This window comes from Carcharodon carcharias, chromosome 32 (assembly GCF_017639515.1).
Source record: "Carcharodon carcharias isolate sCarCar2 chromosome 32, sCarCar2.pri, whole genome shotgun sequence".
NCBI lineage: Eukaryota > Metazoa > Chordata > Chondrichthyes > Lamniformes > Lamnidae > Carcharodon > Carcharodon carcharias.
Window position 1 is genome coordinate 8,746,149 of NC_054498.1, and position 24,699 is coordinate 8,770,847.

Sequence of the window (24,699 nt, forward strand, 5' to 3'; positions counted from 1 at the left end):
GATGTTAAAAACATTAATGGAAATCTAGCATCAAGCAAATGCCATTTCAGCTGATATTTGCCGCAAAAAACACGGATCTGATTTCTGAAGCGATATTTGTTTAATTAGGATGACATTCACAGTGCGAGTTGAGTTGCAAATCTACACAACTGCGGTTTGCTGCAACAATTTGAGCCACACCATCCTATCCGAAGTATCTTTTTTGGGCGATTGTGTTTCTCGTTAGCTTTTCTCCCCACACCCCCCCTCCCTCCCCCTACCCCCCCCCCCACCCCCAACCTCCCAAACAAGCTAAGATTTTGTTTTAAGTAGACATTTCCTCACCTAATGTAATCCCTTTTGCAGTAAGTCTTGCCGTCCCTCACAAAACAAGTGCAAGTTTCGTCCAGGTATTGACTGCACTCGGCGCACTTGAGGCAGGCGGCATGCCACTCGAGATCCGGGGACACTCGGAGGATGAACTGGTCGTGGATCTGGCTTCCACACCCTACACACATGGCAATTCCGTGCTTCTCTGACAGGACAAAACATTCACTGAACATTACCTTGAAAACAAATCGGTTGCACTTTACGTTTCACGCTAGACCTGCATCTAAACAATGAAAAGAAAAAGGTAAACAGCGGGTACCTAGAGGCTGAAGAATAGCCACTGAACATTCAGCTAAGAATTAATACTTGTTTACATTTTTTTTAATTGTGGGAGAAACTAGTCGAATGCAAAAAAAAAGTAAATAAATGTAGGGTTTCCCCCGCCCCTCCACAAGGCATGTACTTACTTTTGCAATGATCCCCCATAGCACCGAGGTAAGGTGTGTTACAAATAATATCCACCATGCAGAACGAGGGAAGGACCGATCCCAACAAACAGAAGTGTTAAAACTGCGGTGAAAGATCAGCTGCAAGCTGTCGGGATGTCTGATAACAAATATTTGGGGTTAACGGCTGTCCCCGCACGTTGTGGATTTCCCCTCCCCCTTCCTCTACCACCCACCCCCCCCCCCCCACCCCCACCCCCACCCCTTCCCCTCTCCCCCTCCCCCTCCTCACTCCACCAACCATCGACGTCCTGCCCTGGCGTCAAGACGCAGGACGAACCCTTTGACGTCACAATAAGGGGGGGGGGCCGGGCCGAGCGGCGAGCTCCCATTGGTCAACATCTGTTCATGTGTCAAACAACACCCAAAAAAAAAGTATCAACTCGCCCAGCGAAATTTGACAAGAGGTTGTAATCATTTTTTTTTCTCTCTATTTTAACCAGCCGGTAGGTTTCCGCGCTCCGCCGAGCGTTGCTGCATGAAAATTTGCTTGATTTCTTTTTTTTTTGTCGTCGTAACCAACATTTACTAAAATACCCGTGCCAGAATTCCGGCGCTGGCAATTAAGAAAAAAAAAATCACGCCGTTTGTCTGTTGCGTTAAAATGAGCAGCGTACAAATCGTTGTTAATGTAAGAATTCAGAATTAGTGTTTAAAACGAATCTTGCGTGCAAAAAAAAACGTTTTACTCTACTTGCAACTGTCTGCAGTTTCATGCTGGGCTGGCCGCGATTAGTGGAATAATGACAATTTCAGTGATTATTACTTAATTTGAAGAAAAATGCACACACGTGAGTCACTTCAATTGAGATCTCCATATATAAGTCCCTGAGATAATTGATTTTAATTTGCGAACTACGTTTAAATATGTTTAGTCACTCACTCAGGTGCAAATATGTATTGCAGTAAAATACTTAAATTACGACATTTGATTGAAATTATATCACGATACTTGTATGCGAGAATTTCCCTTAAAGGATCAGGCCACTTACAAGCAAAGATGCAATTTTCTTCAAGTATAAAATACGCGAAGGTAGGCAGTAAAGAATTAAGGTAATTGACAAAAGAATTAGAAGGAATAATTATGCAGTGAGTTGTTATGGTCAGCTTCAAGGGCGGTGGGAGCAGATTCAATAATAACTTTCAAAAGAGAATTGGATAAGTACCTGGAGGAAGACATTCTCAGGACTATCAGGAAAGAGCAGAGGAATGGAACTAATTGGATAGATCTTTCAAAGGGCAGGCGCAAGCGCGATGGGCCGAATGTCTTCCTTCTGTGCGGCCCCATTTTATAATCCTATGATTTCCTTTGACATTTTATTTGTTAGGATGAGTTCTTGTTTAAATATTTGTTGGATTGTTGCGTTCTGGATTGGAGCTGCTCGGCGTTTGTTTGACGCTCACTTCTGCATTTCCTATAGTTAACCGCGCAAATTCAAGCAATCTCATTTCAAGTCCGCCCTTAATAAACTAATGTTTTTTATATTTAAAATAAAATATATTTTTGTGCGACGCGACGGAGTCAGCTCTCTCCAATCTCACCGGGAATTATTTCTGGGTTATTATGTGGATTTCGCTGGGAATTTCAATACTGTTGTTTTAGCGTTAAGATAGCGCTTGCAGATTTTTTAGCGTTGCATTGAATCAGATCATAAAAATTGTGTATTTTCCAAAATGTTAATAGTCTATAACATGTATCCGTTTTAAAACGACCACATTTGTCTGTTCACATACTGGGCTCTGAGAGGTCTTTTAGTTTTAATGTTTCTGAAAAAAAACTATTTTATATTGTTTTAAAACGAGGATAGACACCAACAATTTGACATCTTGAGCAATAAAACGAACGATTAGAATATACTGTATAGTTTTAATTCCCTTGCACGTGAATGTATCTGTTTGAAGATACTTTGGTTGCAAGTGAAGATATACTACAGTAATGATACTGTCAAAACTAAATGTGAAGACAAATAAATACAGTCCTAACATAATTGATGTCGTATTTGTAGTCTGAAGGTTTTGTAGCTTTTTATTTTTATTATCGTTTTGACTTAATATTTCTAAAGCTCTTTTGACTGTTATTTCACTTAATCTTCCTCCTGAGAAAGACATAAAGAAATATATACTGAAGGCCTAATTAGGACTGAAATGTTGTTAAAATCTCTTCATCTTGCGATTCTTATAAAATATTTACCACCTAAAGATAGGCAAAAAGCTTTGTGCAACGAGCTGAAAGGAAGGTACTTGCAGTTTGAATTCATTTGCCAAAAAAATAGACTTAATAGGGTTTGAATTTTTAATAGTTTCCATGCAACAGTTTCAGCATGGATTTTATGGGATTGGTTTTTGAACCTACAAGGGACAATTTGATCACTGCTGACAAATCAAGGTTACAATAGTCCTTTTAATTATAGTTAAACAAATCTATAACGTGGTCTGCCTTGTTAATGGCAACCAGTGTAATTTACACCAGTTAAACAAAGATAGCAGTGTTTTATTTAGCTGGCTGCTGCTATCTTCAGCCTGCTGGAGTGATCTGGACATGAGAAGCTATTGCGGGTCAGCCGTGCTAGAGCGCCCTCTGGTGCGAGAAAACGAACAAGCAGTTCCAAGCCTCGCCAATAAACTATATCAAACCAACACACTCGGAAGAATTGGCGCATGATTTCACATGACTTCTGACTGAGCAATCCTCCGTGTAATTTTGCGCTGTAGGTCGACTTTGCTTGTCACAATTAGTTTCCTGTTCAGCTTCAAGATACTTTGCCCAATTAGCTCATTTGCTGGGGTTTCCTGAATTAAGTTGGCGTTGAGCGGAAAATCCGAGCGGATGTACTTGCGCCATTGCCGCTGAGGATCCGTGCGAATTTCTAGCTAAGTAACTCTGTCCTCGGGGGTCAGAACTGCACCAGTGGTGCAGAGGTGGGCGTTGCTGATAGAGGTTTCGCAGGTAGATAGTTGCCAGTGGGAAGTAGCTTCAAAACGTGACCCTGTGCAGGACTCTTAAAGAGACCAACGCAGAGATTTACCGTTTTAGTGAAATATTGTTTGATTCTGGGCCAGAGTCCTATCGAGGAGGGAAGCATTCGTCATAGTAACTGACACTTTTTCAAAGAGATTTAATCAAACTGATATTCCCCCGTATACTTGGGGCATTGTTTCGGTGTTTACCCAGTAGATTCACGTTCTTATTTTTCCAATCATAACACGGTGAGGAAGGGTTGCTTATTTTGCACCGATGTACTGAATGAACGATCACAAAGGCACAGCGATCAGAAACCCGCTTCTCCTGCACCCACCCCCCTCCCCCCCCCCTCCCCCGCCCTATGAGATAACATTTTAGTTTTTAGATTAACAAGGATGGATTCTCGCTTAAGTATTCGTTGAATTCAATTTAATAGCCGACCGAGACTCTTGGAGTGAATTAAGGGGTGAGAGGCGGAGTGTAGTCTTTTCGGAGAGTGAGTCTGAGTGGAGTTTACCCTGCACAGCAGAGATATTAATGGGAGGGACACACTAGACAACAGAGCTCGCCTAAGACTCTGGCCCAGAGAGATTAGGCCCCTGTATATAAACTGTCAGGAGTGACAAGCGGCTGTAAGTGCCATGCCAAACATGTTCTCCAAGTATAAACACATCTGACAAGCTGCAGAAACTCTCTACGTTGCTGTGTCTTTGGGAATTGGGGTCAAATGAGCAGCAAGAAAACACAAACAGTGGCGGTAACAGAACTGGTCAAAGTGATAAAAAGTGAACCGTACAATATCCCCCGTTCTCTCTTACAGCCAAGTGTCTCGGGCTCTTGTTACTGTTTCCCAAGTGGCATTGGAAAGACGGTTCACACACGGCAGCCGGGGTGACCCCTACCCACCATACAGCCAAGAATTCTCTGGGCATATGCTGCTCGGCCCAACTTTTGCAAACCTTGAGTTGATTCTGGTTAATGTTTGACCCACCGTCAGGGCTGCAGAACCCTATCGTTAGCGATCACCCACCTTCATTTCTGAACTGATCCCCCCCCCCCCCACTTTTATCTCGGGAAGCGGGTTAGTGCCCCTCAATCTGATTTAGAACCTGATCTAACTCCCTGTCTCAATTCGGATTAAGCCTGCGCAGCCTGGGGGTACCTGTCCCACTCCAAACCCTGTCTTCGGGTTACCTCTAGGATCTTAATAGAACTCTTGCAGCTTCAGGAACTTTTACTTTTAACAGTGGCGCTAATGTTGGGGGTGGGTAAACCTGGCACTCGTCTCGGCGTCCCCATAACCTTGGCTGCCCGAGGAGCCGGTCTCCCAGCCGGACACGTTGCAGCGGTGCAACGTGCAGCCAGCAGTATAACTCCGGCCTGCCTCTAGGGGGCAAGGCTTGAGTCCCGATAGCCTCGATCGGGATCTCCCAGTTTATTCAGGTGGCCAACGACCCGATGCCAGGGCTGCACCTCCATTTTTACACTGTCCGCTCCACCCTCCCACCATGTGGCCTGGTGGGAGGTCCCTGGAATCAGAGAGGGGAAAAAACACACACACACACACACACACACACACAACTCGGGTCAAGTGGAAAGGAAGCCGTCCAATTCCTCACCGACTCCTTAAGGTGATTAAATCTGGACTTGTCTGCGGCTTGATCCATGCTGCAAATAACCTAGCTCTTGGACTCAAGTGACCTCCTCCGCCCCTCTCCAGCGGGAAACAAGTCCAGCGATTGAAGGAAAGGCCTTCATCAATGAAGATGGCCAGCGTTAAAGCACGTTTACTAGCTTTTAAAAACGAAAATAACCGCCCCGTCTGATAAACTGAGCGACACCCCGAGTTGCACAACGTGGGACATAAATAAACGCGCCGGGAGATCAGGGGGAGGCAGTGGAAAGAGCATCAACCACTGCAGCCACTCGAACTGTCACTGACAGGTTCTGGTTGTGTGGATTACAGCGCACGGGAGTAAAGCTTAAATTATCAAAGACACTCCAGTGAAGTATTACTGTCAGTGGAAACCCGGCTCTGAACTTCAGGGGCTACATTTCTATTTGGACCTGTTTAAAAAAAAACAATAGTTACTTGCCAAAAGCCTATCAGATCCTTCATTCTGTTGGCTTCCTGATAAATTGCTAACGGAAAACACAGCTCCTTTCCCAGGGGAACTTTGCTCCACGAGATACATTTACTTGGTGTATTTGAATATTAGCGGCGTTTGGGTAATACATTTCACGTTATTAATTATTGAATTAATGTTCTCTGACAGTTGAAATCTAGAGTTTCACTGTGAGCTTTATAAATATCCCACAAAATGAGGCTGAGCAACGCGGTTTTTAACTTGTTTACAAATTAGGGTGAAAATGTATCTACTAGCCCATCTGATTCGGGAGGAATGAGCACATATGATTATTTTTTAACCTGTGCCTTACGGTTGAAATGAATGAACAGCTGCCCGTCTCCCCGGTTCCTCTCAATCTATTCGAATTTGTCTCAAGTTCCCTCGTTTCAGATTTCACATTTGGAATTTATTTTAAAGCCGAGTTCAACTGGGGTCCACGGAAGTTGTAACAATTCCTCATAGTGGGAGTAGGGAACGAACACACAGCAAAGCCGACATACGGATAACTAACCCTCACACACACTAACACAGGCAGTAACACACACTTCACACCACTCACAAACACAGGGCAAGTCACATGAGTTCACACTATAAAGAATGGTAATAATAATGAAGTGGGGGGCGGTCACAAGCAGCCACACTAACACAAACTCACACTAACACACAGGCTCACACGGCCACAATAATTGGCACTAAGGCGCACACATAGAAAACACACATGAACATCATATTCCAGCATGGAGCGGCACACGAACCCGAATTCACACACACGTAACCCAAGTGAAGATGACTTGAGCAGATGCAACAGCACAGTCTACTCAAGGCTTCAGCAGATGTTTCAAGCGCTCTGTACAGACTCAGGGCAAAGATGTACATCTCAAGTGTATGAATCTATCATTGTTTGAACACATCCCAAATCTATTTCTGACTCCAAACCAATTCGATGATTTTTTAAAAAAGTACTTTCTTGCCTTTAGTTGAAGGGAGACTATGTGTTCAATGGAAAGTAACACCTATTTTTAATACCGCCCCACCCCCCCCAACCACCACCCCCACCCCCCGCCCCCAGCTGTCCTGCTGAGGTTCATTCAGTGTGCAGCCCGAACGCTGACACTGAAGGAGAGGGAGGGGAGCGGCGCAATTTATAGCGTTTCCTTATAGGTGTGTTAAACGCCGCTAGATGGTAAATTCCGCCAGATCATTGCACAACAAAAGCGAAACCGTTATTGTGACCCTTTACTGGCAAATAAAATATTATGTGCTAAGTAATCAACGCAATTATGGGATTTCAACAGGGAATATTTCGACTAAATGGTTCTTTTGTTCTTACTCGCTGCGATTTCTGTTCCAATTTTCCAAATTGTGCCATCAAATGCACTTTACCCTGAACCTGGTAACGATTTTTTTTTACCCAAGGGAGCACCCTGTTTAAAAGGGCCTGACTCTAATTTACGACACTATTTAAGCCTTATCGCCAACAGAAGACTCAAAGGATCGAAAGCGCCTGTTATACACTCACCCTGGACAGCGGCTAAAAGTGACCAAGTTGGGGGCGTGTGCTTCATTGTTCTTAGTAAGTGACTAAAGATCAGAACCATTTAAGTAAGAGCGGTACAAAAGCGGCTTAACTGCATCACCGTGACATCCAGTTTGTACTTGGAGTTACTACAATATTTTGGTCTTGTTCCGCCTTCTTGGTAAATATAAGGAAAACAGCGATTAATTTATTTGGCCTTAAAGCGCTTTGGGATGCCCGGGTAGTCGTGAAAATCTTTTATATGTACATGGTAGATTTTTCTTTTACTTTAAGAGAGTTTTTTTTCACACAGCGGTTTGTTTGTCAGTAAGGAATAGGTCACAATGAGACCCACTCAATCGTCACAGTGACGGGAAAACTGGGAGAAGGTGAAATAAAAGATTAAATGTTCTGGAGAAGGAGGAGAGGAATAGAATTGGAGCAAAGGGACCCAGCTTTGGTTTGGGGTTTATAGTAAGGGGCCAATGACAGGGATTATGAATATTACAGCAGCAGTTTGGTGTGAATGTGGTGCATTGGTCTCACCGATACAAAATGCTCTGGTTAGCCCCGCCCACTGTGTTGACCCTCTTTCCTAATTGGTTGTTCATTGAGGAGCATTATCATTGAGCAAAGACTTCGGAAGGCATTCACTCATTGGCTTAAACCACCCCCCCCCCACCCCCACCTCTTCAGGACGCAGCAGGTCAGCAGAATTTGTAAAGGGGGGTACATTTTTATTGGAACAAAGAGGAGATGGGAAGGAACAGGGACACAGGAGGAGGCCATTCAACCCCTGGAACAATGAAATCATGGCTGATCTGCACCTTAGCTTCATACACCCGCCTTAGTCCTGTAACCCCGAATGCTCTTAACCAGGGCAAATCTATCGATTTCAGTTTTGACATTTTCGATTGGTCTGCCCCAGCCTCAACAACGTTTGGGGGGGGGGGGAGAGAATTCCAGATTTCCATTGTCCCTTGCATGAGAGAATGCTTCCTGATTCCAGAGAGAATTCCAGATTTCCATTGTCCTTTGTATTAGTGAATGCTTCCTGACATTACCTGAACAGTCAGTCTCTAATTTTAAGGTTATCATCCTTTATCCTGGTCTCACCCATCAGAGGAAACATTCCCCCCCCCCCCCCTGTCTCTCTACCCTATCAAACACGTTAACCATCTTAGAGTCATAGAGTTATACAGCACAGAAACAGGCCCTTCAGCCCATCGTGTCCGTGCCAGCCATCAAGCACCCATCTATTCTAATCTGATTTTTCCAGCACTTGGCCCGTAGCCCTGTGTGCTATGGCGTTTCAAGTGCTCATCTAAACACGTCTTAAATGTTGTGAGGGTTCCTGCCTTTACCATCCCCTCAGGCAGTGTGTTCCAGATTCCAACCACACTCTGGGTGAAAAAAAAATCTCAAATCCCCTCTAAATCTCCTGCCCTTACCTTAAATCTATGGCCCCTGGTTATTGACACCTCCACAAAGGGGAAAAGTTTCTTCCTATCTACCCTATCTATGCCCCTCATAATTTTGAATACCTCTATATACCTATATACCTCCAAATACCCCCCTCAGCCTTCTCTGCTTTTAAGCACCTCAGTTACATCACCCTTTTAAACAAGGAGAGATCTGATCAATGTGGTCAAAACGATGAGCTGGTTTGATAAACCATATCGGGAAAAATCTGGGAAGCGCCGTATAGTGGTTATGTTACTGAACTTTTAAGCCATGGCGGCCTAGACTAATGGCTCTCGGACGTGGATTCAAATCCCATCAGGTAAACTGGAGGATTTTAAAGTTAGTTAATTAAATATCTCTGGAATTTGAAAAAAAAAAGCAGTATCAGTAATGGCGACAAAATTACTGAGTTGTTGCAAAAATCCGTTGGCTTCCTCATGGCCTTTAGCGAAAGGAATTTGATCTAGTTTTTATGTGACTCCAGTCCCACAGCAACTGGTGGGTGAAAATGTTTCGAAGCTACTCAGATGTCCAGTGGTTGGCTCACCACCACCTTCTGAAGGGCAATAAACGCTGGCCTAGCCAGTGATTAAGAAGGATATTCATCCCACTAGTTCTGAGTCAGGACAAGCGGATTTAAAGGAGATATTTAAAACCACAGCTACAATAAGCCGATGAATTTGAAAAGTTCCATCAGAAACGGCAGTGGAGAACCATAGCAGCTTTTCAAAAATTAATTGCAGGAATGTTTGGGAAAAAAAAAAGATTGAGGCTGCGGGAGAGGCCAGTGAAACAGGACTGAGTGAGCAACTCTCTCAGAGAGTGGCATAAAGTCGTGGGCCGAATGGCCCACTTCAGCGCAACATCCTTCCGGCTATTGCGGACCAAATACAGCATGTGACTGTTATCTCGTTCGATTCATTCCCTGCAATGCACTTCACAGTATCGTTAGAGTGCAGAAGGAGGCCGTTTGGGCCCATCGAGTCTGCACTGGCTCTCTGGGAAGAATGCCGCCTAGTCCCAATCCCCCGCCTTACCCCCGTAACTAGTTTGCCATAACACTGCGGTCGCCTTTACTGGGCTGGACAGTACCAGTGCTCTGGGTACCAGTTGGACTAAACCATGAACACTTGCTGCCATAATGGTGGTGCAGAATTTGTGTGCGGTCCTTGCGGGACATGAGGGTAAGGCCCCTGCTTTAAGACTAATACTCCTGACCCTCAGTCCCATCGATCGTGTGTTTTATTCGCTTATTTCTTCCCACAGGAGCTCTTGCCTCTGCCTTCCTTTGACCCTGCAAACGCCACCTCTGGTCTAACTCTCTCCCTGTATCCTGAGGGCAGGGGAGGTGGCACGTGGATTCAGGGTTCTTCGGGCCACCGCACACGCCCGTCCTAAATATAGGTCCTGCCAGACAATGAATTGATTTGTGTTGACTTTGGAAGAAGCTTTTAATTATTGCCAGAGCTGCCTAACCGGCAGCATGTAAAGCGGCGGAAATTCTGGAGGCGGAGGCGGAGTTGGGGCGTGAGCTGTGCCTGGGGATATAACGGGAGTTCTTTAAGGACAAATGTAATGCACTTGGGGATTTTTTCTTTGATGTGTATCAACGCTTGTTGGGATGATAGATGGGTCTCGAGTTTGGAACACAGCAGCAGAATATGTCAAACAACAAGATTTATCGATTCAACAACGTGGACGTCAAGAGCGAGCTCCACCCCCACCGCCCCCAACACACACACACACACACACACACACACAAACGCATTTGAAGCATTTTTTAAATATAACCTCAGGGCGTCCCAAAGAGTTTAACAGCCAGTGAACTATTTTGAAGTGTGGTCACTATATATAGAGTCACAGCAGCCAGTTATTGCACAGTAAACTCCAACATGCAGCAATGTGATAATGACCAGATTATCTGTTTTCAAGGTACTGAGAAAGGGATGAGGACCAGGACACGGGGAGAACTGTGCTCTTCATCACCTGGTGCCATGGGGTCTTTTAGGTTCACCTGAGAGGGCAGATTGGGCCTCATCATAATGGCCCATCTGAAAGATGGCTCCTCCAACAGTGCAGCACTCCCTCAGTACTGAATTGGAGTGTCAGCCCAGACGATGTGCTCAAATCTCTGCAGTGAGAATTAAACCTTCTGGCTTAAAAGTGAGAGTGCTTCCCACTGAACCAAAACTGAAACTCAATGCCAACATCTAACCATTTCTAGTAACTCTTAATCCTGCATAATGCTGCCTGTCCTCCATCTAGTCCAAAACCCAGTCCAAAACTAACCCACACTCCAATTCTAACCCTAATGCCAAAGTTCCTGAAACCACAGTACTGTCAATATTCACTTTTTGAAAATGTTTCCTTACTGTTCCATTGTGGACCATTCGCTGTGTGAAGAATTATTTGGAAGAATTAGAACCCTTAGTTCTGACTCCTGTTTTCACCCAGTTCTGACCTATGTGCCTTGTGCAATTGTCACAGTTTCACTGGAAGATGCTGGCTTTCTGTGACACATTGACATGGAAACAGAATTAAAATGTTGAAATTGGAGCAGGAAAGGGATGTAAAGGAATCAGATATGTGGGAAGATTGGAATGATCTTTCAAAGCTTGTGTTGGTAGATTTTACAGGGACTAGCCTTGTTCCCCTTTGAACCTTGCATTCCAATCATCAGCAATATTGTTACAATACCAGGGAGACCAGTCTTAGGGGTGTCACACCCACAAATTAGTGCTTGATTTGCTTATGATTACAATGTCACACTCTGAAATTCTCCTTGAAACATGGCGGCATTGACATTAATGACTGGGAGGAGCTTCTTACCAATTGTTCCCAATGGTGATAGCTTGTCCATCAAGCTGCATCACGCTTTGAGTCTCAATGTCTTAATGATGAGGTGGAGCGGCAGCAGAGAAGAGAAGAAAAGGAAGCAAATCCTGCACTTCAGATCCCACTATCTTGCCGGATGTCCAGATGCCCAAAGGTATGCGGGTTGAGAATCGGCCTGCCCAGTCACATAAAGACCCATGGCAGAAACCTGTGACCATGAGCTGATGTTGTCCTTGAGTTGAGGGACAGCGGCTGCTGCCTGGTGATATTTCTGACTGAGAAACACAAACAGATAAATGGACCCAGGAACCATTCTTCAGGTGTGCCTGCACTTGTTTAGTAGGAAGCACAAGATGGTTCCAGGAATCCTGAGACAAGTGAGGGGGAGAAGATGTTTCTGCTCCTTAAACCAAGCCCCGCACTAAATCACAGAGAAAGAAGCCAGCCTGGACAATGAAGTTAGAGTTAAAAAGTATTCATGTTAATGGGAATTTTCCTGCTATGTCTTGGGACATTTTTAAAGCTAAGTACCTGCTTTTATTCCCAACTACCTATATTGTTTTTATGCAGCAACACCCTTGACTAAACTTCATTGGTAGAATTACATGTAAAGTGAGGCCAAAGGAGAGGATAATATTTGTTAAACTGAGCATTTGTCTTTCTTTAAAAGTAAGTATAAATGATACATAAATATGCCTAGGGTTTAGGCTAGTGATTTTCAAACATTACCTTTTAGACCCTCTAACACACTCTCACGGACTCTGTAAATATGGACATATTCCCAAAACCTCCTGATATACTGAGGCAAGCGTGACCCACAAATACCTACACACTGCTAGAACAAATATTGACACAGGACCCCATAACTTGCCAACGTTCCTTCAATGGCACATTCCAAATCCACAAAATCTACTGCCTAGAAGGACAGGGGCAGCAGGCACATGGGAACACCACCACCTGCAAGGTCCCCTCCAAGCCACACACCTTCCTGACTTGGAAATATATTTCCATTGCTTCACTGTCGCTGGGTCAAAATCCAGGAATTATTTCTCTAATTGCACTGTGGGTGTGCCTACACCAGATGGGTTGCAGTGGTTCAAGGAGGCAGCTCACCACCACCTTCTCAAGAACAATTTGTGCTGAACCTTGCCAGCAATGCTCACATCCCATGAAAAAAATAAAAACCTTCTGAAATAGATTATTATTTAACCAAAGGAATGATTTTTAAAATTACCACACAGCAGTAGGAATGATACGTTAGCAAGCGAATAATTGCAGAGCACCAGAATTCTCACAAACCTGTGCTCATAATATACATTCTCCTCATCTCTAAGTTGACAGGAGTCTAATAACTTTTCAGATTCCGGGGTATCAGTAGGCCCTAATATGAATATCTATGATCTAAGTACAAAGCTTCATAGATGTAGAACTGTCAACATCAGGAACGTAAGATTTATGATGAGAGGGAGAGAGAGGAGATACTAAAGTAATTTAAACACATGGAACTGGGATCTTTCAGAGGTGTCAACATCAGGAAAATGTTAGGAGTGACATTTACAATCAGCTATAGCATCACAATTTGCAAATCCATTTAAACATATGGAGCTTTGTTTATTTTTAAGAGTGAAATACATCAAAAGAAATCACAGTTTGAGAGCAAAATGATTGATTGCTACTCCTATTGGATGACATTTGGCAAGTCTGGTTTTATTTTTCAGAATGAGATGGATGGGAACAGGCTACATTTTAGAACTGAAATGAGCGATGCTTTTCAAAAAATCTTATATTGAAAACCCCCAGGCTGCAGTGCAGAACACCACCAACATTGGGAATAGTGACCGCAGATGGAATAAATCAAGAAGTTGTGACTAGGTTAGAGCAAGTAAGTGCTTTCAAAGCTTGGTGATCATAGCAGGAATGATAAGTATGTCATAAGGTAGAGTAACATATATCATATCTTCCCTAATGAAGGAAGGCATCCACGTGGATTTTAATTGGAGAAATTGGGGTTGTTCTCCTTGGAGCAAAGGAAATTGAGGGGAAATTTAATAGAGGTGTCCTGGATTATGGCAGGTTTGGATAAGGTAGACAAAGAAAAGTTCTTCCCATTAGCTAATGGCACAAGGACTAGGAGACACAGATTTTGGGCAAGAGATGCAGGGGTTTGTGAGGAAGAACTTCTTTTATGCATTAGTGGTAATGACCCAGAACTCTCTGCCCATGAATGTGGTGGAAGTGGAGTCAATCAATGATTTCAAAGGGAAATCCGTTGGCCATTTGAGGGAAATAAACTTGCAGGGTTATGGGGATAGAGTAGGGGAATGGGAGAGTCTGGACTGCTGTACAGAGTCTCGATGGGTTGAATGGCCTCCTTCCGTGAAGCAAATGACTCGATGACTATGGCTGTATGAATCAGGCAGTGCTATTTTGTATGAATTGTCTGTAATGTAAATTATAAGAATTTCAACATATTTCAACATGTACATCCAGAGCAGACCAATCAGAGTTGACTTGCAACCAATCAGCATCCTTTTCACATGCGGTAAAAATTGTTGCTTCCTTTGAAATTTGGTATTCTTGCATCTGTCCTGCTGAGAGCAAGATGAAACTCTTCAACAGCATGTCTCTTTTGTCAGCAATAACATATATCTTCTCTAATTAGCTAAGGCATCAGCATGGCTTTAAATCAGGCTATGCTGTTTTGTAAGGGCTGAGCTGGTGCAAGAGTATTAGGTGCCCTGGGTGAACCTTCAACCCTCCCCCAAAACTGACTTTCAAAAATGAATATTGTGTATTAGTATTCTGCATTTATAATTACAGATTTATTTTACATGATAAAGGAGAATATTATGATACTAATTGTACATTTTCATTGTTCTACACTTTTCACAGATATGTACTAGAAGAACAATTTTTTTTCTTTATTCTTTCATGGGATGTGGGCATCGCTGGCAAGGTCAGCATTTGTTGCCCATCCCTAATTGCCCTTTAACTGAGTGGCTTGCTAGGCCATTTCAGAGAGCGGTCAAAAGTCAATCACATTGTTGTGGGTCTGGACTCACATCTAGGCCAGACCAGGTAAGGATGGTAGATTTCCTTCCCTAAAGGACATTAGTGAACTAGATAGATTTTTACAACAATTGATGATAGTTGTCATGATCACCATAGCTTTATATTCTAGATTTAATAGTTGAATTTAAACTTCACCAGCTGTCACAGTGGGATTTGAACCCTTGTTCCCTGGGTAGTAGTCTGGGCCTCTGGATTACTAGTCCACCACACCACCCATCTTCCCATAATATGGCTTACATGATGTTTTGCCATGTGCTTCTGCAACAAAGTTAATCATTAGAATTTAGAATTTAACTTGCTGTGCTTCCAGTTTAACAAATGTAGAAACAAGTTCCTTCAGGTCAATGTTTTGTGCAACTTCATGTTCTACTGACAAGGTGGATAGTCCAACAAGTCTTTCTTGCATCATTGAGGAATGATTGAATGTTTTGATCAACTTCAGCTTGTAAATGCATTGCTTGCCACTTGCCACAGAAACATGGAGAGTCAAGAGGACGCGGAGAGCAATATACGTATTGGGGACACTATCTCTCAGCATGTTTTTGCAGACAACATCCAATACATCCTGTGATGATGCACACTTTGGAACTCAGCTTGCAACGGCTTGCAATCCACTGTACTAATCTGAAGCATCAATATCTTTGGAGTCCCCATGCTTTAAAGCTTGCTCTAGCTTCAAGCAAAGTTCCTTAATCTGCTTTGATGTTCAATTCTGCAAACTGTGAATCTCACAGAGGAAGCCAAACACAGTGCTAATTTGATGCATCGATGTGAATCTTCAACCAATTGTATTGATGTGTCAATAACTGCAAAATAAAGTTTCACTTTGAATTTTTCCTTGGGGCTCTGAATAGGCTCATTATCTGCTTCATATGCAAACCACTTCCTCTTTCTCCTAATAGGGATTGGGTCCGGTTCAAAGTGTGCTGGTATCTCCAAATCCTCAGCAATTTGACATGCATCTACCAGTGTTCTCTCAAATCCTTTGTCACTTCTTCTGACTGCAAGAAACTTCTTGGTTTCTTTCCATTGCTTAATGGCATCGTGTATGTTGAATTCCTTCACATGACGTTGTTTGCTAGTCATATTAATCTAAGAGAGGGTGTCACTGCACGCAACAAGAGAAACCACAAACCTGAAACTAGAAACACCTTCTGCAAGAGCTTGTGCATCTACTTGTGACGTATTTCTCCTGTTAGGGGAGTGTCATCAGAGATTTCGATTAGTGCATCAAAGATATCACCCAGCTAATAGTGAAGAGGTTTCAAGGCATTTATTTGACTTTCCCATCCTGTTTCATTCAATGGTTTCACTGTAAGGTTAGACACATGGTGCATTAGAACTTCCCAACGGTGTGCTGAGGCTCAGAAATACACATAAGATTACTAGGTCAAAGAAAGCTGTCGCCTCTAAGTAACACTTGACAGCATCGTTAACAACCAAAATTCAAAGAAGGTTCACAGCAAGGAACAAACAAGGCTCATGGAGTCACATGCAAAATTCCTCGTGGCACACACTGTTTTCTTTCCCCTTCATATTGCTTCCATTATCAGAGTCTTGCTCACGTGAGTTTTCAATAGGCAATTACATCTTTTCAAACTGGTGAAGGATAGTGTCCGTCACAGTATCTGAACAGTTAAATAGTGGAGCAGGTTTGAGGGGCAGAGTGGCCTACTCCTGCTCTTATGTTCCTATACCAGCACCAGTTGTCTCCTTTAGCGTTACAAATCCCAAGAAATGTTCCATTATGCATATCAGCTCATAATTATCAGTGTCTGAAGCTTTGTCTTCAAAGTGAAGGGTCATGGTTATTTATTCAACATGGCCAACATCTAGTATACAATTTAGAGTGTTTGAAAAGTACTTGGCAGCATGAGCAGATGTTAAGATTTCTTCTTTGATGATGTTATATAAGAGCTGTATCACTTCATGCTATAAATATTTCCCAAAGTAGTACACATCTATCTCATTGTCTTTTATTTAATGAAAATGCTCATTCGTAAGTGGGTCAAACAAAGCCAAAGATTCTACACATTCCAAGAAGTCCCATTATCAGAAGTGTTCAGTTTTTTGTGTGTTCTACGAAAGGTCAGATTTTGTATACCAAGAACTCTCACTGAGTTCTCTAACTCCCTCAGCATTCAGTCCTTCTGATATTTGCTGTCAATATTTTTCTTCTTGTTTAATGAGGTACACACTTTCTGCATCAATGGTTTTCTTGTTTTTCAATTTCAGTTCAGGTTCTTTTCACTTTTGCAAATTCTCCAAATGTTCACTGCTTCCCTCGTGTGCTGCTGGAATTGCAGACATGTTTTTCCAACCTTTTGCACCTTTATCAGAAAAAAAGAGATGACACAACAAAGCGTTACTGGTAACCAGCTTGCAACAGAAGCAAAAGACAAAGTCCTTTGACATGCAATACTGTAGCCACTAATGATGCATTCCTTCTCCATTGGCAAGTACCCTTTTGTAATGATTTGTTGAGAATTTTCTTTGATTACTACCTTTACGGAACTGAATGCTGAACTTATTCTGGCCCATGTTCCACCAAGATTCGTTGCATACGATCAGCACATTTGGGCCAAGTAGCAGGGTCACCGTAATTCAAACTGGTGGCATATTTACTTTCATGTTTCTTCAAATCTTGATCCTGCTGGACTTCATTTGGTTCATCTTCCACATTCAGATTATGTTCATCAAACTCTACTTCAACTTGTGAGACTGTAGGCAAAACTGTCATCTCAGCTTTGGTCTCCGGTTGGTCCTTTGAGCTTCCTTCATCTTGGTGTGGATGAAAACACTTCAGAGAGGAACCTTCTTGCTCTTGCTTGTTCTTCTTCCCTCTCAGCCTTCCGTTTACCGTATTGTGCCCCTTTTTTTCTATCTGCCATGATGATGCCACAGCTCCTGTTTGTTTATTTATAATTTCATGAATAGTCCATTCAGGTATTTTTCCTCAACCCCTCCTCCCAACCTCACCCCCAAATTTTGCCACTCCCGGCGGCTGCTTAGTTTGCCTAGTAGTTGCACCAGCCCCACTTAAGAGTTGTCCATCCTGTCAATTGTAAAGCTTTCCAATGATATGGATGCCCATAATTGCGGTTTCCAACTGTGATTAAAAGTACCTTCATCACGTAACTTCATCACGTAACTTGCTGCATCCTCCAGCCATTAGTCAGCCAACACATCCTAGTGATGCACTGCCTTCCTATGCCAATTGGAAAGCGAAATGACTCATTACCCATTGGATATGCTTGACTGTCAGCCAAAACTGTGTCTCCTACCAACGCAAGACGGCTATGCAAGATGGCCACAATACCCGTCTGTGCATGTGCAGAATCCAATTACGTCATTTGCAGAAGACACAGTGTCGGTTGGATTCTGAAGCCATTCACCCAGTTTCTGAGCCCTGTGGTGGGCAGGTAGTCTCCCCACATTGTCCAGCTCCAGGGCTTCTTCCCCATAGAGGAGGCTCTAAAGTGGGTGAAAGTTGTCTGAGGCAGAGATCTGCCCAGATAGCTCTGTGATTGACTACAAACAGGAGGACTGCGCTGCACAAAATGTCCGTCGTAGTCCTCAATAGGTTTTTAAATTGGTTGTAGATGAACACAATTCATACAGGACAGGATCTTCCGGTCGGTGAGTGGGGGCACACCCACCAACCAGTCAACGGCCAATTGAGGCCATTGAAAAAGTCATTAACATCATTAATGGACCTGCCTTAAGGTTGGCGGGCAGGCCGGGAGCCCTAGCAGGCTTAAGAAAAAACATGAACCCTCATCCATGGCCGGGATGATGTTTCATGAGGGCTTTAAAATATTTAATAAAGGTTTCGGTAAAAGTTACGGACATGTCCCAACTCATGTGACAGTGTCACAGGAGGGGGCATGTCAGGGAAATCTTGCTATCATGTTTAACATTTTTAAATTTAGTGCCGATCTCCCTGAGGCAGCACTTAGCCAAAGGGAGATCAGTGCACTCTTTCATGCACGTGTGCGAAAGAGCGCACTCTCGGCTGAGGGAATGCCTCTCCCCCCGCCCGCACAGGGAGCGCATAGCACTTCCTGGCAGACGTCACGCTGGGTGGGCCTTAATTGGCCCGCCTATGTAAGATGGCAGGGGCGCCGATCGGAGGTGTGCCTGCCCGCTCCTGCACTCCCCCCCCCACCCCAATGGGGGAAATTTTTTTCCCATAGTTTCACAATTCTGTTGAGCAGCACATGTTAAAAGGAGAATGTCGCCCAGATATGATGATTGGAGCAACACCATCCTTGGTCCTGGCTGCTGCTTAAGGAAACGTAGGCTTCAACCAAACAACGTTTTTATCTCATTTTCATTTTTTTTTACATTTGGTAAAGAGAAATGTTCAAATGATCTTTAAAAAAAAAACTATCTTTTCTTGATGTCCCAGTGATTTTCCCCCAGATTTACATATAGCAGTTTTTTTTTCATTCATGGGATGTGGGCGTCGCTGACTAGACCAGCATTTATTGCCCATCCCTGGCTGCCCTTGAGAAGGTGGTGGTGAGCTGCCTTCTTGAACCGCTGCAGTCCATGTGGTGTAGGTACACCCACAGTGCTGTTAGGGAGGGAGTTCCAGGATTTTGACCCAGCGACAGTGAAGGATCGGCCGATATATTTCCAAGTCGGGATGTTGAGTGGTTTGGAGGGGAACTTCCAAGTGGTGGTGTTCCCCATGTATCTCCTGCCCTTGTCTTTCTAGATGGTGGAGGTTGTGGGTTTGGAAGGTGCTGTCTATGGAGCCTTGGTGAGTTGCGGCAGTGCATCTTGTAGATGGTACACACGCTGCTGCTACTCTGGGTCGGTGGTGGAGGGAGTGAGTGTTTGTGGATGGGGTGCCAATCAAGCAGGCTGCTTTGCCCTGCATGGTATCCAGCTTCTTGAATGTTTTCCTGGAGATTGATCTTCAATTCCTGGAGACTCCAGGCCAATCCTGGAGGGTTGGCAACGTTACAAATTCGCATGAGGATTGGGCCAATCAGAGTTCTCCCGCTTGCAGGTGGGCGTTCTCGCGGTATCTCTGCGAGGCCGTGGGGGTGGGGGGGGGAGGTGTGGTTGGTTGGAGTTCTCGCGAGATTATCCCGTCGGGTTCTCGCGAGATCTCCAGAGAGGGGGTGTGGTCTGGGGGTGGAATGAAGTTCTCGCGAGACCTCCGGGTGGGGCCAGATCTCGCGAGATCTCCAGGAAGAGAGGGCGGGGCGGGGCGGGGCGGGGCGGGGAATGGAGTTATCGCGAGATCTCCGGATTGTGGAAGGTGCTGGAAGATGTTCGGACTCCTTTCTCCGGCTGGACGGCGGATTCCAGCGGCGGTGAGTGAGGCAGCGCGACTCCGGGAAGGAATGGCGGGGCACTGGCTTGTAGGCCCGCTGTGTGTAACCGGAGGGAGACGGCAGCGGGAGGCTGGAGTCAGGAGGCCTCAGTTGCAGCCTCGGGGTTGGAGTCCGGGCGAATCCGAGCGCTGGAGGTCGCAGTGTCCCCGGGGGTCATATGGAACCTCTTGGGGCCTTCAGGCTCCGAGGTTCTGGGCTGTGAGGGCCCAGCAACAAGGCAAAAGGTCAAAGTCAAAACTGCAGTAAAACCATCTGAAAACATAAATTTAACAGCCCGAATTCAATTAGAGGGAAAAACTTGCATTTGTGTAGCGCCTTTCACAATCTCAGGAAGTCCCAAACCCCAATAAAACATTATTAAAGTGTGGTCCACTGTTCTAATGCACAAACGACAGCAGCTAATTTGCGTACAGCAAGCTCCCACAAATGGCATTGTGATAATGATGAGACAATCTTGCAAAACGCGAGACAGCACCTTCCAAACCCACAGGCTCTACTATGGCGAAGGACAAGGGCAACAGGCGCATGGGAGCACCACCAATTGCAAGTCGTCCCCTCCCCCATCCTGACTTGGAAATATATCGGCCGTTCCTTCACTGTTGCTGGGTCGAAATCCTGGAACTCCCTCCCTAACAGCACTGTGGGTGTACCGACACCACATGGACTGCAACAGTTCAAGAAGGCAGCTCACCACTACCTTCTCAAGGGCAACTAGGGATGGGCAATAAATGCTGGTCTAGTCAGCGACGCCCACGTCCCATGAATGGATAGGAAAGAATTATGCGTTTTTGTGGTGTTGGTTGGCCAAGTCACCAGGGATAATTCCCCGGCTCCTCTGAATCATGCCGTGGGGTCAGCAGAGATTTACTTTGGCATCTCTGATGATGCCTTATTCTCCCCAAAACTATTCAAAAAGGGGGGAGGCAGAAAGTAGGAAACTATAGACCGGTTAGTTTAACGTCTGTTGTTGGGAAATTGTTGGAATCCATTATTAGGGAAGTAGATATGGGGCATTTGGAAAGTCGAAATGCAATTCATTAGAGTCAGCATGGTTTTATGAAGAATAAATCGTGTTTGACTAATTTGCTAGAGTTCTTTGACAAGCAAAGTGGATAATGGGGATCCTGTAGATGTAGTATATCTGGACTTCCAGAAGGCCTTTGATAAGGTGGTGCACAAAAGATTAATACACAAGATAAGCTCACACAGAGTTAGGGGTAATATATTAGCTTGGATAGAGGATTGGCTAACCAACAGAAAGCAGAGAGTCAGGATAAATGGGTCTTTTTCTGGATGGCAAGCTGTAAATAATGGGGTGCCATAGGGTTCGGTCCTTGGGCCCCAGCTATTTACAATCTATATTAATGACTTAGATTCAGGGATAGAAGGTACTGTAGCTAAATTTGCAGATGACATCAATAGATGGGAAAGTAAGTTGCAATGAAGAAATAAGAAATTTACAAATGGATATGAACAGGTTGGGTGAATGGGCCAAAATTTGGTAGATGGAGTTTAACGTGGATAAGTGTAAGGTTATCCATTTTGGTCAGAAGACTAAAAAGGCGACTTATTATTTAAATGGAGAGAAACTTCAGAATGCTTCAGTGCAGAGGGATCTGGGTGTCCTCGTGCATGAATTGTTAAAAGCTAGTATGCGTGTACAGCAGGTAATAATGAAGGCAAATGGAATTTTGGCATTTATTGCTAAAGGAATAGAGTATAAAAATAGTAAAGTGTTGTTGTAACTGTACAAGGCATTGGTGAGACCGCACCTGGAGTACTGTGCGCAGTTTTGGTCCCCTTGAGGAAGGATGTAGTTGCATTGGAGGCGGTTCAGAGGAGGTTCACTAGATTAATTCCAGAGATGTGGGACTTGTCTTATGAAGAGAGATTGAGCAGTTTAGACCTATACTCGTCAGTGTTTAGAAGGATGAGAGGAGATCTAATTGAGATATATAAGATGCTAAAGGTGATAGACAAAGTAGATGTGGAGTGGATGTTTCCCCTTGTGAGGCATTCTAGAACGAGAGGCCATAGTTTTAGGCTAAGGGGTGGTAGATTTAAATCAGAGATGAGGAGGAATTACTTTTCTCAAAGGGTTGTGAATCTCTGGAATTTACTACCTCAGAGTGCAGTGGATGCCAGGACGCTGAATAAGTTTAAGGAGGAGATAGACAGATTTTTAATTAGTAATGGGTTGAAAGGTTACGGGGAGAGGGCGGGAAATTGGAGTTGAGGCCGAAATGAGATCAGCCATGATCGTATTGAATGGTGGGGAGGCCTGAGGGGCTGAATTGCCTACTCCTGCCCTTGGTTCTTATGTAACCCTGCACCACCCGCCCCAATCTGTTCAACCAATATAACTGTTTTGAATTGCAGTCACTTTTGTGCAAATGTGTCAACTGCTTATGCACAGCAAGATCCCATAAGCAACAAAAAACTGACTCTATAATCTTGGGTGGTGATTGGCAGAATATTGGCCAGTGGGACCTTTTGAATCCATCTGAACAGACAGCTGCTCAGAAAGGTGTCACCTTTGAAAATAAGTGCTTCAGTATTGTTGAGAAAAGACTTTTTGTCAAAGCTTTTTGTCTTGCACTCATGAGGGCAATTTGCAAGAATACCAAATGCAAAGGGAACAACAATATATATCACAAGAGATTGCTGATTGGCTGGCAAGTCTCTGATTGATTGACATGTTGCCATGGAGAATGCATCAGTTGGTTGTGACTGACAGTTAACTGCCAATCATTGAATCCTTCACTGTGATGTATATGGCCGGGTTTGTCCTCATGGCACGCTGTGTCTACCTATGTATGGGCTGCCCAAGACACACACAAGTGAATCTTATCTATTTGCACAACATGATTTGGCCAAATGGTTGACCAAATTGTTACAACCAATTTTGAGCAAGTTTTCCACATACAGGTAAAGGATGACCCAAAAAAAACTCCTTCACATTTGCGAAAACGATACCAGACTTGCATATCGAAAACAATGATGTGTCCACGTGCTCGTCAACATTGCTAGCCTATTCACCAAAGTTCCACTTAAGGAAACCATAGATATTTGCGCTGTGTCATGGCAATCTAGACCTGCCACCATTGCATGAATCAGCATTCATCGAACTTATAAACTCGGCATCTTGGGCAGTTGAGTTCAGTTTTAGCGACACCATGTATGCCCAAATAGATGGTGTTGCCTTGGGAACCCCTCTAGGCCCAGCTCTCGCAAATACCTTTGTTGCGTTCCATGAGAAACATGTCTTCAATGGAATGACACCTAACCTTGTAACACTTGCAAATTACCAACATGTGAATTATATGTTTGCTATATTTAAATCTGCAGCTGCATGTAATAATTTCTTTACGTGTCTTAATGGGCTCCATCCTGTGCTGAAATTTACCTTTGAAATGGAACAGTCATTTCTTGATGTACTAGTTGAGAAATCTGCCAGGGGGTTCTGTACCACGGTCTACCACAAGCCTATCTTCACTGGTCAATGTATATGCATTGGGATTCTTACAGTTCCATGTGCTATAAGGTTGGCATTCTCGGCAACCTTGTAAATAGGGCCCAAGCTATTTGCTAACCATGCAAGGTTGATAGCAAAATAAGATGCATCACAGGTATCCTGTGAGATACCCTGATCAGATCATTTCACTCTGTATGTTGCGCAAGTTCATGAACAGGCATAAGGCTGTCAACTTTCAGCCCTGAAATGTGCCTAGTCTACCTCAGATTACGGTGGAAGGGCAAGATACCTCAAAAATTTGAGTAACAGGTGAAGCTAGCTGTTTCATGCTGCTACAATGCAGGAGCAACACGAGTGATATTCGCCACTTACAGGATGCTGTCATCAAGCCAAAAAGGCGTACTGCCTATTACACGTGAGTAATGTGGTATATGAATTTCAGTGTCAGCATGATGTTAAGTATATAGGGCGTACGTCCCAAAGACTGGCAGATCTTATCGGACAGCGCATCCTTTCTGCTGTTCATAATGGGCAAGGTACAAGACCGTACCCAACCAACCCATGCTTGCAAAACTCAAAACATAATGTCCAACAATAGATGTGATGTCCAACAATAGATGTGATCCCCCCACAATTGGATGTTTGCTAAATAATCCTCAGTGTGCTAAGAATTATTCTGACAACCAATTTAAGATTGTCAGCTGGGCTCGCAGTGTAGCACATTTGTATGTACTGGAAACTACATATATTAATACACAGGGCCCTGTTCTTTCCAGGCAGAAAGAACATGTACACACATTGCGCCTGTTTCAGCAAAACAAAATAAGTGACAGCCATTCACTGGTTCATTCCTCAGGGCAATGCCTTGACCAATTAGAGTCAATCTGGCTGGTTTAAATTTTGACAATGCTTGGGAATTAACTGTCAGTCACCATCAACCGGTGCATTCTTCAAGTCAATGCCTCTACCAATCAGAGTCCACGTGCCAACCATACAGTACTCTCTTATGCGGTACAGGTTATTGCTCCCTTTGTGTTTGGTATTCTTGTGAATTATGGGCAATACTCAAGTTCTGTACTA

General features: G+C 44.0%; 2 protein-coding genes across 2 annotated transcripts in view; one reads left to right on the top strand and one right to left on the bottom strand.

The window, feature by feature from the left end:
* The window catches only part of LOC121271938 (insulin gene enhancer protein ISL-2-like), a 9,914-nt gene extending 8,954 nt beyond the window's left edge, over positions 1–960 (bottom strand). Inside the window, 2 exon segments of the mRNA XM_041178195.1 lie at positions 216–514; positions 777–960. Coding sequence (XP_041034129.1) covers positions 216–514; positions 777–834 — 357 coding nt within the window. The 5' untranslated portion in view covers positions 835–960.
* Positions 961–19,996: 19,036 nt separating this feature from the next.
* etfa (electron transfer flavoprotein subunit alpha) overlaps positions 19,997–24,699 on the top strand; it is a 46,696-nt gene continuing 41,993 nt past the window's right edge. The window contains exon 1 of the mRNA XM_041178510.1: positions 19,997–20,123. Coding sequence (XP_041034444.1) covers positions 20,079–20,123 — 45 coding nt within the window. The 5' untranslated portion in view covers positions 19,997–20,078. The remainder of the gene's footprint in view (positions 20,124–24,699) is intronic.